Source organism: Raphanus sativus, chromosome 2 (genome assembly GCF_000801105.2).
Source record: "Raphanus sativus cultivar WK10039 chromosome 2, ASM80110v3, whole genome shotgun sequence".
NCBI lineage: Eukaryota > Viridiplantae > Streptophyta > Magnoliopsida > Brassicales > Brassicaceae > Raphanus > Raphanus sativus.
Genome location: NC_079512.1, coordinates 20718444 through 20734040, shown reverse-complemented (window position 1 = coordinate 20734040; position 15597 = coordinate 20718444). Strand labels below are relative to the sequence as shown.

Genomic DNA, 15597 nt, shown 5'->3' with positions numbered 1-15597 from the left:
AAATGTTATTCTAAATGATCAAAATGCAAGATAAAAGAATGACAAAATCTATTAAAAACACAAGATATCAGCTTGACAAACAACAATTTATCCCTTCCAAGTGGAGTCACTACAAGAAAACACAATTCTAATGAGGAAAAGTAACGAGGAAAAATATTATTCGTCGCCTGTACGAGTAATTTACGAGGAAACAAATATTAAACGTAATTTCATCGTAAAAATAATGATGATAAAGTTTTGTCGTAAAAATACGTAATCTAACGTAGTCGTTACAAGGAAATCAGGCTACAATATGTCACTTTTAAATTTCATTATTATGTTCCTTATTGTATTACTCATCTTCTACATGAAGACATTACACTAGCATACCATTAATGAAAGTTGCAGTTATAAAAAAAAAGATTTCGTCGTAAAGAAGACGTAAAATTAGCATGTTTACGACTAAATATTTTACGTCTTTTTAGCGACGAAATAACGAGTATACCATACATATGAGTATAGTAGAAAGCAGGCGACAAGTAATTATAGAATATGTGTAAAAGCCAAAACAGATTTCTAAAGAATCTTACAGGAGATTATTGAAGTGGAACACTCAAGGTTATTGAAGCTGAAATGCCTCCTCTTCAAATGTGACTGGTTCGACTCCGTTGTCAACAGAGGTGTTCGGTTTAACAAATTTGGGTAGACGAATGTTCAACAAATTCGAGTCTTTCATATTAGCTTCACAAACAGACCAAGGTAACTTACTTCCATATCCTCGGATGAGAGAATCAGGAATAAATTGGTTAGTTATTATCAAAGTCCTACCTCGTGGACGAATAATAGGTTTAGTAGAACCACCTTTGCAAGAAGAACACATCAATGAAATCGAGGAACCTGAACAACAAAATAATGACATCCTTCCCATTGATCCGCACAATCGTGAGTACGAAGATCTTTCTGACGATGCCTCAGACAAAACTGTTGAAGAAAAGTTTAATGAAAATGATGACGTTTCCAGTGATGACGAGAATGCCAGTGATGAAGAGAATGCCAATGATATATCCAAATAATTATGTAATTTTTTAAAATATGATTTACATTCAGACTTAATGCATGTGTTTCGTTTGTTTAATTATAAAAATTAAATTAATAATTTGATTTTAGGTAAGGCAATTGGAGGTTTGGAAAGAAGAGATTGAGATTATAATTTAAGGAACTTGGAATTTGGGGTTTTGGGTTTTGGGGATTTAGATATTATCCTCGTGAAAAATACGGAACTAAGATTCCGTCGTAAATTCTTCGTGGGCCAAAAAATGCGCCCGGTTAATTCTTCGTAAACTATTTCGCCGTAAATTTCTAGTGGGCTAAAAACACGGGCCTGGTTAATTCCTCGTAAAATATTTTGTCGTAATCTCCTCGTGGGACAAAAATACGGGTCTGGTTAATTCCTCATAAACTATTTCATCGTAAATTCCTCGTGGGCCAAAAAAGTGGGCCTGGTTAATTCCTCGTAAAGTAAAAGACAAGGGCTTTGTTAATTCCTCGTTAAGCTACGAGTACTTTACGACAAAAAGTGGAAATGAAAACACAGCTCTTGTTAATTCCTCGTAACTTTATGAGGTGTCTACGACGAAATCTAATTCCTAATATACACCTGAACCATTTCACTTCTTCATTTCGTAGTCACTTCCTCTCTTCCTCTAAGCAAGGTACTCCTCTCTACTTCCTCTCTAGTTTAGCTTAGGTGGTTAGTTTAGGGTAATTAAGGTTGATTAGGTGGTTAGTTTAGAGAATTTTTAGATAGGTTATGGAATTAGTTGATAATATAGGATGATGATTTTAAAATGTTAATTAGTAATATATTTATATGTTTTCTTTTATACTGGTTAATAATATAATTAAAAAAAAATTTCAGTTAAACACGACATCTTCTGATTTAGGCGCGACGCGTTCTAATATAGGCGTGATGCAAGCTCGTATGGATTCACTCCAGGGTTTTGTGGACGTTCTAGCGGCTGAAAATCCGAAATTGGAGAGCATTTTGGAGGAGGGACGAACACATTTTAGCGTTCCACAACCACAACGCACACAGAAGGACGAGGAAGAATTAGAGAGAAGGAGTCAAGACTTCTTTCAGGAGGCGTTCCGGAACAACAATCCATAGCTACTTTTTCTTTCTTTTCGTTGTATTATAAATTTGAAACTTAAGTCTTTATAAAATATTTTCGTATTGATCCATCTATTATTTAAAATTTTGATAATTTTTAAATTAATTTTGAAAATATATTTGATTATAATTTTTAATGTACAAAATAATGAATTAAAGTAAATTTGTAGCTAAGTTACGTGGACAGCGACGTAAATTCCTTATTAAGTTTTACTAGGAATTTACTTTGAAAGCCACGCAGATTCGTCGTGAAGTTTACGTGTCTTTCACGACAAAATTTAGCGTCTATTTTATGAGGAAATGTTTGCGTGGATTACACGACGAAAGTCAGCGCCTACTTTACGAAGATATCTTATGTGGCTTTTACGACGAAATCTTAAACTCTATTTTACGACAAAAAAATTCCTCATAACTTTACGACGAATTAGCGAACGTTTAACGACGAATTGTCATTCGTGGTTATTTCGTCATAAAAGCTATGTCGCGACGAACTAACCACGAAAACTGTGGTCGTTATGTTTGCGCTTTCTTGTAGTGAGTGCATTATATGTACAAATATATCCATGAACGATTTCTACACTATTCATAGTTAAAGTTGTAATATTATGATATTGTATGTGTAGACTATTTTATTTACAAATAGATCCACACAAATATACATCAGTATGCATTTACAAATCTATTCTATTTATGTACAAACTCATATAGACTAACATAAAAATGGAAAAGATACAACATTTTCATATAAACATAAACTCACAAACTTGTGGTTACCTTAATATTCTAAAACCTATTGCGACATGCAATGACATATGGATGCATATTCAGAAAATCCAAGCAAACAAACCAACTAACCTCTGTGAAGTTTCATCGGATACTACATGTTGTCGAAATCAAATAAGAACTAGTACCTTCCACACGCCGTCAAAAATTGTACAGTCTTCTTTGTAATGTTTTTCATAGTTCTTAATAGCATAATAAACTCGACAAAAAATGATTAAATGGGTTTACGGTAAACAATTCCCATTAACTAAATTTGGGTTCATAATAAGTTTAAGCTCAATTTAAATATAACAGTAATCACTAACTTTTGTTAGTTAATTAAAAAATTAAGTAGTTTACTTTTATTTTAGAAAACAAAAAGTTTAGAATACCACTTTAAATTATGTCTTTGTCTCTTCAATTTTAAGTTAATTTTGTATTCTTTTAAATCTTCTATATTTTATGACATTTATATTTAATGAAATTTAAAAATTACCTAAATTTTAAGATTGTTTTTAAATATAGAATTTGAATATTTTTAAATTAAAATTTTATAAAATATAAAATTATTTATTTTAATTTATCAAATAAATAATATACTCGTTTGGAATTTCTTATTTACTAAGTGATGATATTGATTAAGTTAATTTATCGCATGATTTTGATTAAAAATTATTACAATATAGTTTTAATATTCGAAAATGAGATAAAACAAAAAATCTTACTAAATTTTTTTACCTTTGCAATTTTGAATGTGGATTTATAGAGAATCATAATTCTAATATGAAAAATACATTTGTAATTTTTATACTTTATATATATTTGATATTTTTTTGACCCCGGTAAAAATAAGTTTTGGCTCTGCCACTGCATTCATGTCCAGCAAGTTTACAAAGAACATCTGCAAATGAGCATTGCCCATGATATCATATCAAACTACCAACCACATTCTCACTACAGTCTATACTGTTCTAAATTTTATGACGAATTCAACAATATCGTTACTTGAATGATCTATCATTACTCAAGGAGAAGGTAAAATGAAACAATCTGATCTTCACTATATACAACACTTTCGACAAAGACATCAAACCTTAGTTATAACTTCTATTCAATTCACTATAAGATACATGCCAAACTCAAAAAGATTATTAGTCACCTCATATTCAACCATGCTAACAAAAACCTCATGATGTATTCAATAACTAACACAAATCTTTATCATCCCAAACCTTCAGAAATTTAAAACCAAAGTTGATGATAGATTAAAGATTCTAAACTTTATCCCAAGAGGAGATTCAAATTCAAAAACGTATCCTCTTTCGAATCTTAATACAACGATTAAGATAACTCAAAATAAACTTTTGTCACGCGTGTGTAACATCAATGTGACCATAGACAATCTCCTCCTGAAGCTCCTTAGGATCTCTACCATCAACCGTACACCCAACAGAGACACAAGTAACCAAAATCTCCTCACCGTCCCGCTCAACTCCTTAACAATAGATTTCGGCCTCATTCACAATCTTGGCTGTCTCGATGACGTCATCAAACGAAATGTTCCCGTTATGTTTAATGTTCTTCACCTTCTTACGGTCTCTCTCGGGCTCTTTTAGCGCCTAGATCACGAGAGCAGCAGCTGAAGGAACGACGGTGACTTTAATTAAAACAACTAATTTACATACCGGTTTGATTTCTAAACCGAAATCAAAACTAGAACGTCCCTGGTTATATCAAAACAAAAGTTCAAGCGAACTCATGAGATTGGTTCATTTCGTATTTTCTGTTTCAGTTGGGTTGGGTTCTCGGTATGTTTGTGACATTTGCATTTGGGAGAAGAGTTTATTAAACGCACAACTTTAATGGGCCTGGTTTTTCAAAAAAAAAAAAGTTGATGGATTCTTGTATATGATTGAAAACGGCCTCAGTAGGTATGATAACAACCTTTGTGGCTGGTAGAGTTGGGGATAGACCACTCATTAGTCCAGGAACATACGCTAACAACCTATGAAACGTCTAGACTACAGGTGAGAAGACATAATACGTGGGACTGTTGCTAGAGAAGTTGTTGCACTCATGGAGTATAAAGGCTTGTCTTGGCCCAAAGCGATGGCTTACGTAGTTGACCAATCCGAACCCATAGTAACCTATAGACTCGTTGTTGTCTCCGCCAATGGGAAAGTAACTATGCCGTTTAACTCCTCCGGAATATTCATGGTCTGGATCATTCAAGATGATTACTCTGCGCTTGGAATTTGGCATAACAACTAAAATCACTAGACGGGCAAGTGGCTCTCTGTTTTTTTTTTCTCTTTTTGTTTGTGTTTATAGCTTTGAATGTCACATTCCCGTGATTTGCATTGAGTCTTAAATATTGTGTTCTTATAGTATTTCATTTAGTATTGTTCATCTAGTTTGAAAGGAAAATTAATCAGGTGAATGTAAATCTGGTCTGAGATGAGTTTTTTCATTCTTATAAAAAGAATAATTATAGTAATTCATTAAGTACAGCTTTATTAATAACCTACTATAATTTTAATCTCAGCTAACTTACTTTCCAAAATAATATAATAGATCGGATGATTAAGAGAGAGGAAATATAACTAAATGTTTACTACTAATTTTATCATGTTCTTTGAGATTGGTTTCGGTTGGCCTTTAGTGCATTTAGTATCTTGTTAAATTTCATTCCAATGGATAACCTGAATGTGTCTTTTTTTCATATGCATTATATTATGCTATATATACTATGGAAATGCAAATGCATACCTAAGTGAAAACTAAAAATGAAAACCTTATTAAGAACCACGTATACACTGAGAAATGGGAAGCTGAAAGCCTGATGCAGCCAACGATACAGCCATAGTGTTCACGATATCTATAATAATTGTATACATATTTATGTACGATCTATTTGCATTATATCAGCTAAATGTAATCTTGATCATCTTTAATGGAAAACTCAATGCAATAAGAATACACAAAGTTTAAGCAAAAAAAAAAGAATATTGAATACATAAAAGAATACATTAACTCTACCTAAAAAAAGCAAAACGATCTTATATGTTATTGGTCAATTTAATAACATGTCCCGATTTATATGTAAGCGATTAGACTGGATGTTCTTATCAGTATTACGATAAGGAATATGCTATATGATATGCTTCCGGTACTTTGCACTGTGTTGAATTTTTCAAAGAGAAATGGGTCTATATACATAAATTTATACCAGTATTGAAAGCTGGGAAAATTGATCAAAGTTCAAAAGATGTGAGTAAGACAACGCCAAAGACGTATATGTATACCCATACAAGAGATAAAGCATTTTCTGAACAATATTTTTTGGGATACATTAATGAGTTTCGCTGATGTATTCATCTCAAATACAATTACATAATAATCCATAATCTTCAGACCGCCTCTTAAACTTAGACTCAGTATAATATATTTACTCATAAACCGGCGTACAAATTATTGTATTAAAACAACATGACCTATATCTAACTATATATTTCATTTATTTAAATAACTATTTTATCAAATTAAATTAATACTAAACACTAATATGATTATAAAAAATTAGGATAAAAATATTTTTTAAAAAATAAAACAAAAATATATTCGCCCTTTGAAAAGTCGGATTAAAATCTAGTATTTTTTAAAAACTTAAACTTTACATGATCATAAAATGTTCAAATTTATTATTATCAAATCGTAGGTTATTAGATATGTTTCTGTTTCTTTTTTTATAATTAATTTCTGTTTTATTCTTAGCCTAAAACATCATAAATACCATTTTTTTTTTTTGTAGAAATCATAAATACCATTTTCATTAATAGTTTCTTTAACACAATGGTACTCTGATAGTATCCTAAAGAGATTCATTATGTTATTAGCTAAAATTGCAACAAATATGTTGCAAATTTCTTTGCACATTTCTTACAAATTTCTTTGCATAATCTTATGTGTGACATCGATGATCTTTCATAGACCAACTGAGTATATAAAACGGTATCTAACAACTGAGCACTTAAAAAGACTACACTAAACAAAATATAAAATAGGCCAATGATTCACCACTAACTTATAAACTTGTATAAACCATATTCTCACTTTTCCCTGAGCCTTGTGACTGGCTGCATCTTGTTTAAAAACGATTTCGAGTAATAATTCATTTATTATCTTATAGTTTCACATCGTAACTTTATTAAAAGGATAACATGATTGTACGAAGCATTTATTTTATTATTTCTCGAAATAAAGTTACTTTATCATCATCATCATCATCATCATCATCACCATCACCATCACCATCACAGTCACAGAGCAGAGCAGTATGTTAACTTTACCTTTTTCTAATCATTATTATAATTAGGCTAATAATTTAAAGATGTACCCACAATGTCGACACCCAAATTTTATAGATAATGCATTTATCCGCTTCTTTAGTGATTAAACAACATTTCGAGTTGATTGAAATCGTCTCTAATCTGAATTACTGTCTCCAGTTAACTTCAAAGGACAAATAAAACAATCCCCATCCATCAAAACATCCTCAAATATTCATTATACGTTGTAGAAAAAACAAACCTCATTATCTAAGACACATCAAATATGAACCATTTGAGAATTACGTTTTAGAATTACGACTTCATCAGTTTTGTTCTAACCATCTTTTGAGTTCAATTGTTTCATACATGGAAAGTGTTAACATTTTGCTCAAAAATATATACATTGAAATTGACACCTCAAATAATGTCGACCATATGATTTTTAAGTTAACACTAATCTATAGCTTTCTTTAATGTGGCAGATGTGGATAGACACAGAAACCTAAAGAGGAAACATAAAATAAAAAGTTTTATTCGAAAAACGACTTAAATAAGCAAAGTGGGACCTACAAAAGTTCAACGTTCAACGAATATTGTGAAACTAATCCCCTTATTATTAATCCAGAAGCATTTTAACAATTTAACCTTTAAAAAGTAAATTAATTTCGATGTTGCCATTATGCCTATGTGTCATCTTCACAATCCTCCTCAGCCATCATTTAAAATTATCCTTAATTTACTAGAGTAATTACATATAATGCCATTGGTCCTATTATGTTTGTTATATTCTCATTTCCAACATATTATTTGGCTCTTTCTTTATATTATTTGACACATATGCATTGCAAACAGGTTATAAAAATGAGTTGTCGAGTCCAAAGACACATATGCATTTCGAGTTTTTTATTACATTTTTCCTTTGCATCTGTACGGATCATATTTTTTTGTATGCTAATTATCACATGCTTTGCTGATTTTGCTATCATATATGTGTAAATAACTTATACATTCTTTTATATATTCTTGAACTTATACATTCTTTTATATATATTTTTTATTCTTACTGACATTCTTTTATATATTCTTGAACTTATACATTCTTTATATATTCTTAAACTTATACATTCTTATATATATTTTTTTTTATCCTTACTAACATTCTTTTATATATTCTTGAACTTATACATTATTTTATATATTCTTGAACTTATACATTCTTTTATATATTCTTGAACTTATACATTCTTTTATATATATTTTTTATCTTTACTGATATTCTTTTATATATTCTTGAACTTATATATTAATTTTTTTTATATATTCTTGAACTTATACATTTTTTTATATATTCTTGAACTTATACATTCTTTTGTATATATATATATATATATATATGTATGCTTACTTGCAATATGAAATATGTAAAAAATGCATATATGTATACATATACTTATACATTCTTTTATATATTCTTTTAATTATACATTCTTTTATATATGTGTGCTCTTTTTTTCAACATTTCGAAAATAGAAACCACATATTCTTGGAATATGGGAAGCATACAAAATTAGGAACCAAATTTATAGTGATTTGGGGGTGATTGATATTATTTGAGCAAAATATCTATAATTTCGAGGATAATTTTATCAATCTTGACCTTGATATTTATGCATTTCCTAAATTATGAAAAGATGATCTACAATAAATATAAACTTGCTAAAATTTTGGTCAAGATATGAAATATGAAATATCTAAAAATGCATATATGTATACATCTACTTATACATTCTTTTATATATTCTTTTAATTATACATTTTTTATATATGTGTGCTCTTTTTTCAACATTTCGCATTTCGAAAATAGGAATCACATACAACATTATTGCATGTTTTGAAACATGGGAAGCATATAAAATTAGGAACCAAATTTATAGTGATTTGGGGGTGATTGATATTATTTGAGCCAAATATCTATAATTTCGAGGATAATTTTATCAATCTTGACCATGATATTTATGCATTTCCTAAATTATGAAAAGATGATCTATAATAAATATAAACTTGCTAAAATTTTGGTCGTTAATAATGGAAATTGGTCAAATATATTAATTAGAATTTGTTGGATAGCTGTGTTGCTCACCAAAATTATGACTGTGTATGACACGTGTATTTATGTTTATAATCGCATACACTCATTGCTATTTGGTATGGCTTCGGTATATAAGTGGACCATTATTTTTTCAAAGAGATGTAGTGACAACTAACTATTTTAGCACAAGACCGGAAGATATACTTTAAAGTCTAATGTATATTATTTTACTAATAATGTTAACCCCTATATATTATTACTCATACCATTTTGACAATTTTCACATATAGAATATGTAATGTTCCCTAATTTTTTTTTCTTTTTTTTATAAAAAATGTTCTTTAATTTTTTTTTTGAACATTTTCACCCTGCGCAAGGCGCAGGTCATATCCTAGTCTATCTTATTAAAACATAAACATTGTGTTGGACCTAACATTTATTTTATAAGTTTTTAAATTAAATACACCTTTATACTTTATAGTTAAACATATATTAAATCACTAATGTTCCTTTCTTTATACTACTATCCATGTTTCCAAACAATATACTTATTTCTTTATACTACTATCAACGTTTCCAAACAATATACTTAATTTTTATACTACTATCAATGTTTCCAAACAATATATTTTTATACAACTATCAATGTTTCTAAATAATACAATAATTAATCTTAATTATTTTATATCTATCATTTTCTCTTTAAATTTTTGTAGAAACGTCATAATTTCATAAATTGCAAAATAGTGAACTTTAAAATTTCGATTATAAGATTACAAATTATGAAACTATTACAATTTAAATCCAATTAGATTACATGTCGGTCATCCATCAGTTCAATCGGTTAGTCTCGGGTTTTAGTGATTTTTTAATATAAATATTTTAGAAACATAAATTGAATTGTCAGATCTCCGGATTAACCGGTATAATCACAATCAGGTTGAATTTAAAAATACTGATTTAAATGCAAAAATATTTTAAATACACACTCTTTAAAAATTACCAAAATATTTGTTAAATTATTAGTGAAAATTTTCATCGTAAAATATTCCGCGCTTCAAAAACGCGGATCAAAATCTAGTAGTAGTAGTTAAAAGAGAAGCCCACTCGCAAGTATTTTTCAAACACCGAGATGACCTCAAAGAGATGAGAAAATATCGAGATATTATATTTATCAAACTGTTACGAGTCTGTCGCGCGTGTGGGGACATCGAGAAAGAGAGAGAGAAGAAAACGAAAGGACTTTAAATAAAAAACGTGAATTTCCAGCTGGTTAGATATAAACGCGTTAGATCCAAGTAGTGAGTGGGTCCTACTCTCACGTGGCGTCCATCCACTCTAAACGGCACCACGTGTAAGGAATCGGTATTTTAAGACACGTGTTTTGATCGTAGAGACTATGCTTTGTCTCTCTCTTTGTCTTTGGAACTGGGGACGGGAGAAAGAGAATCCAGCCCCACACGAGTCACGACAAAAACTTGACCAAGTTATGATTTTATGAAAAATGATAGTAATACTATTTCATGAGTTTGACGAATTTAAAATAATAAAATGTTATATAGTATGAAGAGTGATTTTTTTTCTTTTAAATTAGTGTGAAGAGTGTTTAAAAAAATATGAAGAGATTCTACACTTTCTTATTGTAATAAACTTTTAAACCACATCTTATAAATAAACATAAAATAATCATTTTAAATAAAAAGGATTTTTGTATAAAGGTAGTTCACATCTTATGGTAATTTCTTTATTTTGCTTAAATAAGTCTTCTTTTTTTTTTTCTTTTGTAAAACCTAAATAAGTCTTCTTTGTTTTCTTGATACTACCTAATATCCCCCTAGTTTTGTTTTATTTTAGCATAAGAAACACCAGATTTGTACCGGCATTTATAAAGAAATGCAAACTAGCTTAGAGAATATATATTCGTATAAATATTCATATAAAATCAACAAAAATAGATCTTCTTCCTTTTATCAGCAAAAAGGTTGTAGCAGAACATTTTCTCGTGATAACCATCGGCGTAACGGGCTTTCTCATTAATTTAAGTTACAGGTTTAGATAGTACTAATTTAACAATTTTACCCAAAATAAAAATTATAAGCTTAGCAGAATTAGTAACCTAGTTTACAGTGTTTTATTAGTGTGAACTCTGGAGTCTGCTGTTCGTATCAGACCGTCAGACTCTATAGAATATGAGGAAATAGAGCGAAGCGATCATAATCAAAACCTGATAGTCCAGTCCACATACTTTAGTAGTTTAATACTAACTGAGAAACTATTTATAAGGAGTATAATTTAAAAAACTAATGACACAAGAGTACACACGAGTAGAGAAGCTTTGTGCAGATTGTTTTCATTGGATACAGGATGTATAAAATAAGATATTATTAAAAAAAAATTCAAATGTGGAAGGCTAAACTGACGAGTGATGATGTAATCCTCGACGGTTCTGGTTCTCCGCGCCGCTAACACCGACCAACCTCGTAAGTTTCCAACACGGTCGAGGGCCTCAAGGTTTATAATATAATAATATATTATATTATTATATGCGTTTATATACCACATAATATTCTCTGTCCACGCGTCTTTTTATCAATTAACACCGTTATTTTATCCTTTTATTGTGGAGGCTTTTTGTGGTCTCTTTTGTTTTCTTCACAAAATTGCAAAGGGTGTTAATCCTTTTTAACTATTGCAAGAGATGAATATATTTATTTTTATATTTTTTTGGTAAAATTTATGTGTATAATTGAAAACACACAAAAAGAAAGAGATTTATATACAACATATAAATAATTATTATTTATTTCCTTAGTTATGTGAAATTTAGTATATTATATTATTTTGGATATACCTCTATATCCATAAGAATATACTGGTTTATTTACTCATAAGTAAAAAGAATATTTGTACTCTATACACACAGGTTTTCCCATATTTGCATCCCCTACCCAAATTCCCCCCAAAATTTTCCCTTCCAATTCTACCATTTTTCCCCCAACCAATAGTATCTAGCTCTTTTGTGTGTTTTGAACAAATTTGCTCTATAGAATTTTAAATCAAGTACCAAATATAAATTAACTTAATCCCTATATACTAAAGCGCAAGTCGCCTAACGAATAAAATTATGACAAGTGGAAATTGTTTTAAAATTTAAATTAAAAAATGGAAATACAAATAACTTTTTAAAGAAAACCGTTTATCTTTTCAAATAACTGAACTCTATTGTATTTTCCATAAAAATAAAATAAAAGTCTATAATATCTCTCCCACTACTTCATGATCTTAAAATCTATAAACCGTTAGCTTTTTTTTTTATAAGACTTTGACTCACGAATCACCATTCTATAGATTCTTCTCAACATGCAGTCACTCCATTGAATTCTAGGAGTACGAGAGTTTGATGAAATTCCAATTTCTAACGAGACAAGTAAATGATTTCTAAGGTTTGTATCAACACTGTCAATAATGGAGTTCTATGTCTAGGTTGACATAGCCTCTGGCCAAAAACATCTTTCGAAGTGGCAGATGAAAGTTAAATCCAGGTTAGTGATACTAAATAGTATGTTAAGTTGATTTTTTCTTTCCCTTTTCTCTTTTGTATGTTGGAAAAAACTATACATTTATGCAATATTATGATGAAAAGATAAACGTCATAAATGTGTTAAAAAATGTAAATGTCATAAATTAGGTCACTACCGTTTTAAAAACTAACTAGAGTAATTTTCGATATGCTTGATAATGTTTTTTGGTTGCAGTGGTGATAATTTGAGAAAGGAAAGTAGGAAGGTCACCTTAAGGATTTATAAGACCTCCTAACAAATTTCAGAAGCAACACAAGAGAAGAAAAAAATGTGGTGATAACTAGAATGAAAAAAAAAGTGGGATGTAAATGGTAGATGAAACGTGAAGGATTCTCATGTCTACTTTCTAGATGAAGGACCTTATCTCAGGTTAGTTTTTTTTTTTTTGCGATCTCAGGTTTAGTTTTTCTTATTTTATATATGTTTTAAATTGTATAGAAATATTATTTTTGTTTACTTTAGTAATAGCATACACATTTGTTTTTATTTTTTTTTATGTAATGTTACCTAATTTTGCAATATACAACCAGAAATGAAGAAAGATAAATACACATAGAAAAGAACTAGAAACTACAAGAGATAACGTCAGTTATTCTACAAAAGTATAATTAACATCTTTTTTTTGTTTTGTTACAAGAGCCTGAAATTCATATCATATAGTAATATATTTTTGGTTTGGGAAAAAGAGAAATCAATATTTTACTTTTATATTTTGGGTATATACTGAAGTGTTGTAAATAACGGTAAATTTTTATATTTTTAAAATTATCACTAATAACCTTCTAAATAATATTTTTTTTTGTTGTAAATTTTACACATATTTTATATTTAAAAAATACAATACCCGTGCATAGCACGGGAAAATACTAGTATTAAGTAAATACCAAAGAAACTACAGTTTTTTAAAAAATCGCCTATTAGTATTTTTTAGCAATAAAATATTTTCTAGATGAGGAAAAAGAAAAGCAAAACCAAAATGGAGAGAATATGCCAATACGACACATGTAATATTCTCCTCACACGAAAGGGTAAACAATCCTTTACGCTCGTGGCATTTTTCGACACTTCATTTAATTTCATCTAAAAACCAGGGGTTATTATGTAGTTTCACACTGACGGAAACTACAAGTTAAAGAGAGAGAAGGTAACCTTATCCATTTCATCCAAACCCAAAACCTGTATAAAACCAAAGACCCCCCTCACATCTATTTCCTTCTCACACCAAAACTAAAACTCAAAAAACTTAAATATTAAAATTTAATTAAAACATCTTCTTCTTCTAATTCAATGGCCACCGGCAAAAGCTACTACCCTCGGCCAAGCTATCGCTTCCTCGGCACCGATCAGTCCTACTACACCTCCGCCGATTCATCTCTCGAGTTCGACGAATCCGATCTCTACTCCTCCGCCGGCGGCTCCGTCCACTCCGTCTCCCCTCGCAAAAAAATCTCCGCGTCCGGCAGATCCGGGAAAAAACCGTCGAATCGGCCGTCCTCGTGCGCCGCCGCGACGTCGCTCCCGATAAATGTGCCGGACTGGTCGAAGATTCTCCGCGTGGAGCGTCGCGATGATCATCATCGGAGAAGGATCGAGGACGACGACGACGGTGATTCGGACGACGGAGGTGACTGGCTGGACGCTAGCGGCGGGAGATTGCCGCCGCACGAGTTTCTGGCGAGGACGAGGATGGCGTCGTTGTCGGTGCACGAGGGGGTTGGGAGGACGTTGAAGGGGAGAGATCTGAGTAGGGTCAGAAATGCAATTTTTGAGAAGATTGGGTTCCAGGATTAAATATATCTCGGAGGTCCCTCTATTTTTGGTTTACTTTTAAAAAAAATCATTTTCTCTGGTTTATTAGTAACCGTGCGAGAGAGAGAGAGAGAGAGAGCATATAATATTTATAGAAATGCCCTCGGTTTATCGTATGTTCTAGAATCTTACCTATGTAATTTTTTTAAGATTGAGATATTATCACATTTTGCGTATTGAGTAATAGATATATAATCTTTCCGGGAGAAAATAAAACTTCTTTATCGTTTTTTTAACGAGTGAGCAGTTGATTTTATGCTAAAATAAACTGTAAAATCAAGGTTTTGGAAATTTCAATTTATGAAATTAAGATTTAGGGTAGAACATGGATAAAGAAAGAAACTGGGGGGAGAAGTATAAAGTGGTGTATTTGGTGTTTGGTGTTTGATGTTGTTGGTGGTGGGGTAAAGAAAAAGCAGAGGTTACGAAAACATGATAGTGACATTGTTGCTTAAGAATTATTCTCTTAATTTTTATTAGTTTATAATATTATAACTTTTAAATTATGGTTTCTTATCAAAGTGACATAAAAGCAAAGTGATTATTATAAAAGTTTCTTATCAAACTAAGATTGTTTTTTCTTTTCTTTTCAAGATTGGATTGTTAAATTAAGCAAACGAATACGTGAATGGTTTTCGTGTTATTAAGGACATGTAATTCATGTGATTTTCAAGATTATGCTTTCCGAAATGTAGAATTTGTCATTATCCAAACACGAATTAAAAACAAAATTAATTTGGGAATTTATTTTTTATTTTACAGTTATTAATAGGTTTTTTTGCAAGTAAAAGGTTTGTAATTACATTCTATATGTGAAACTAAAACAGTAAAAAGTTATGTTCATGAATCTGTTCCAACTAATACAATCATCTTATC

General features: G+C 30.3%; 1 protein-coding gene across 1 annotated transcript; it reads left to right on the top strand.

Annotated features, from left to right (window-relative positions):
- Window positions 1-14098: 14098 nt before the first annotated feature.
- On the top strand, window positions 14099-14950 carry LOC108819181 (protein S40-4). The gene has a single exon (XM_018592179.2). The coding sequence runs from the start codon at window positions 14200-14202 to the stop codon at window positions 14701-14703; it is 504 nt and encodes a 167-aa protein (XP_018447681.2). The 5' UTR covers window positions 14099-14199; the 3' UTR covers window positions 14704-14950.
- Window positions 14951-15597: the final 647 nt, after the last annotated feature.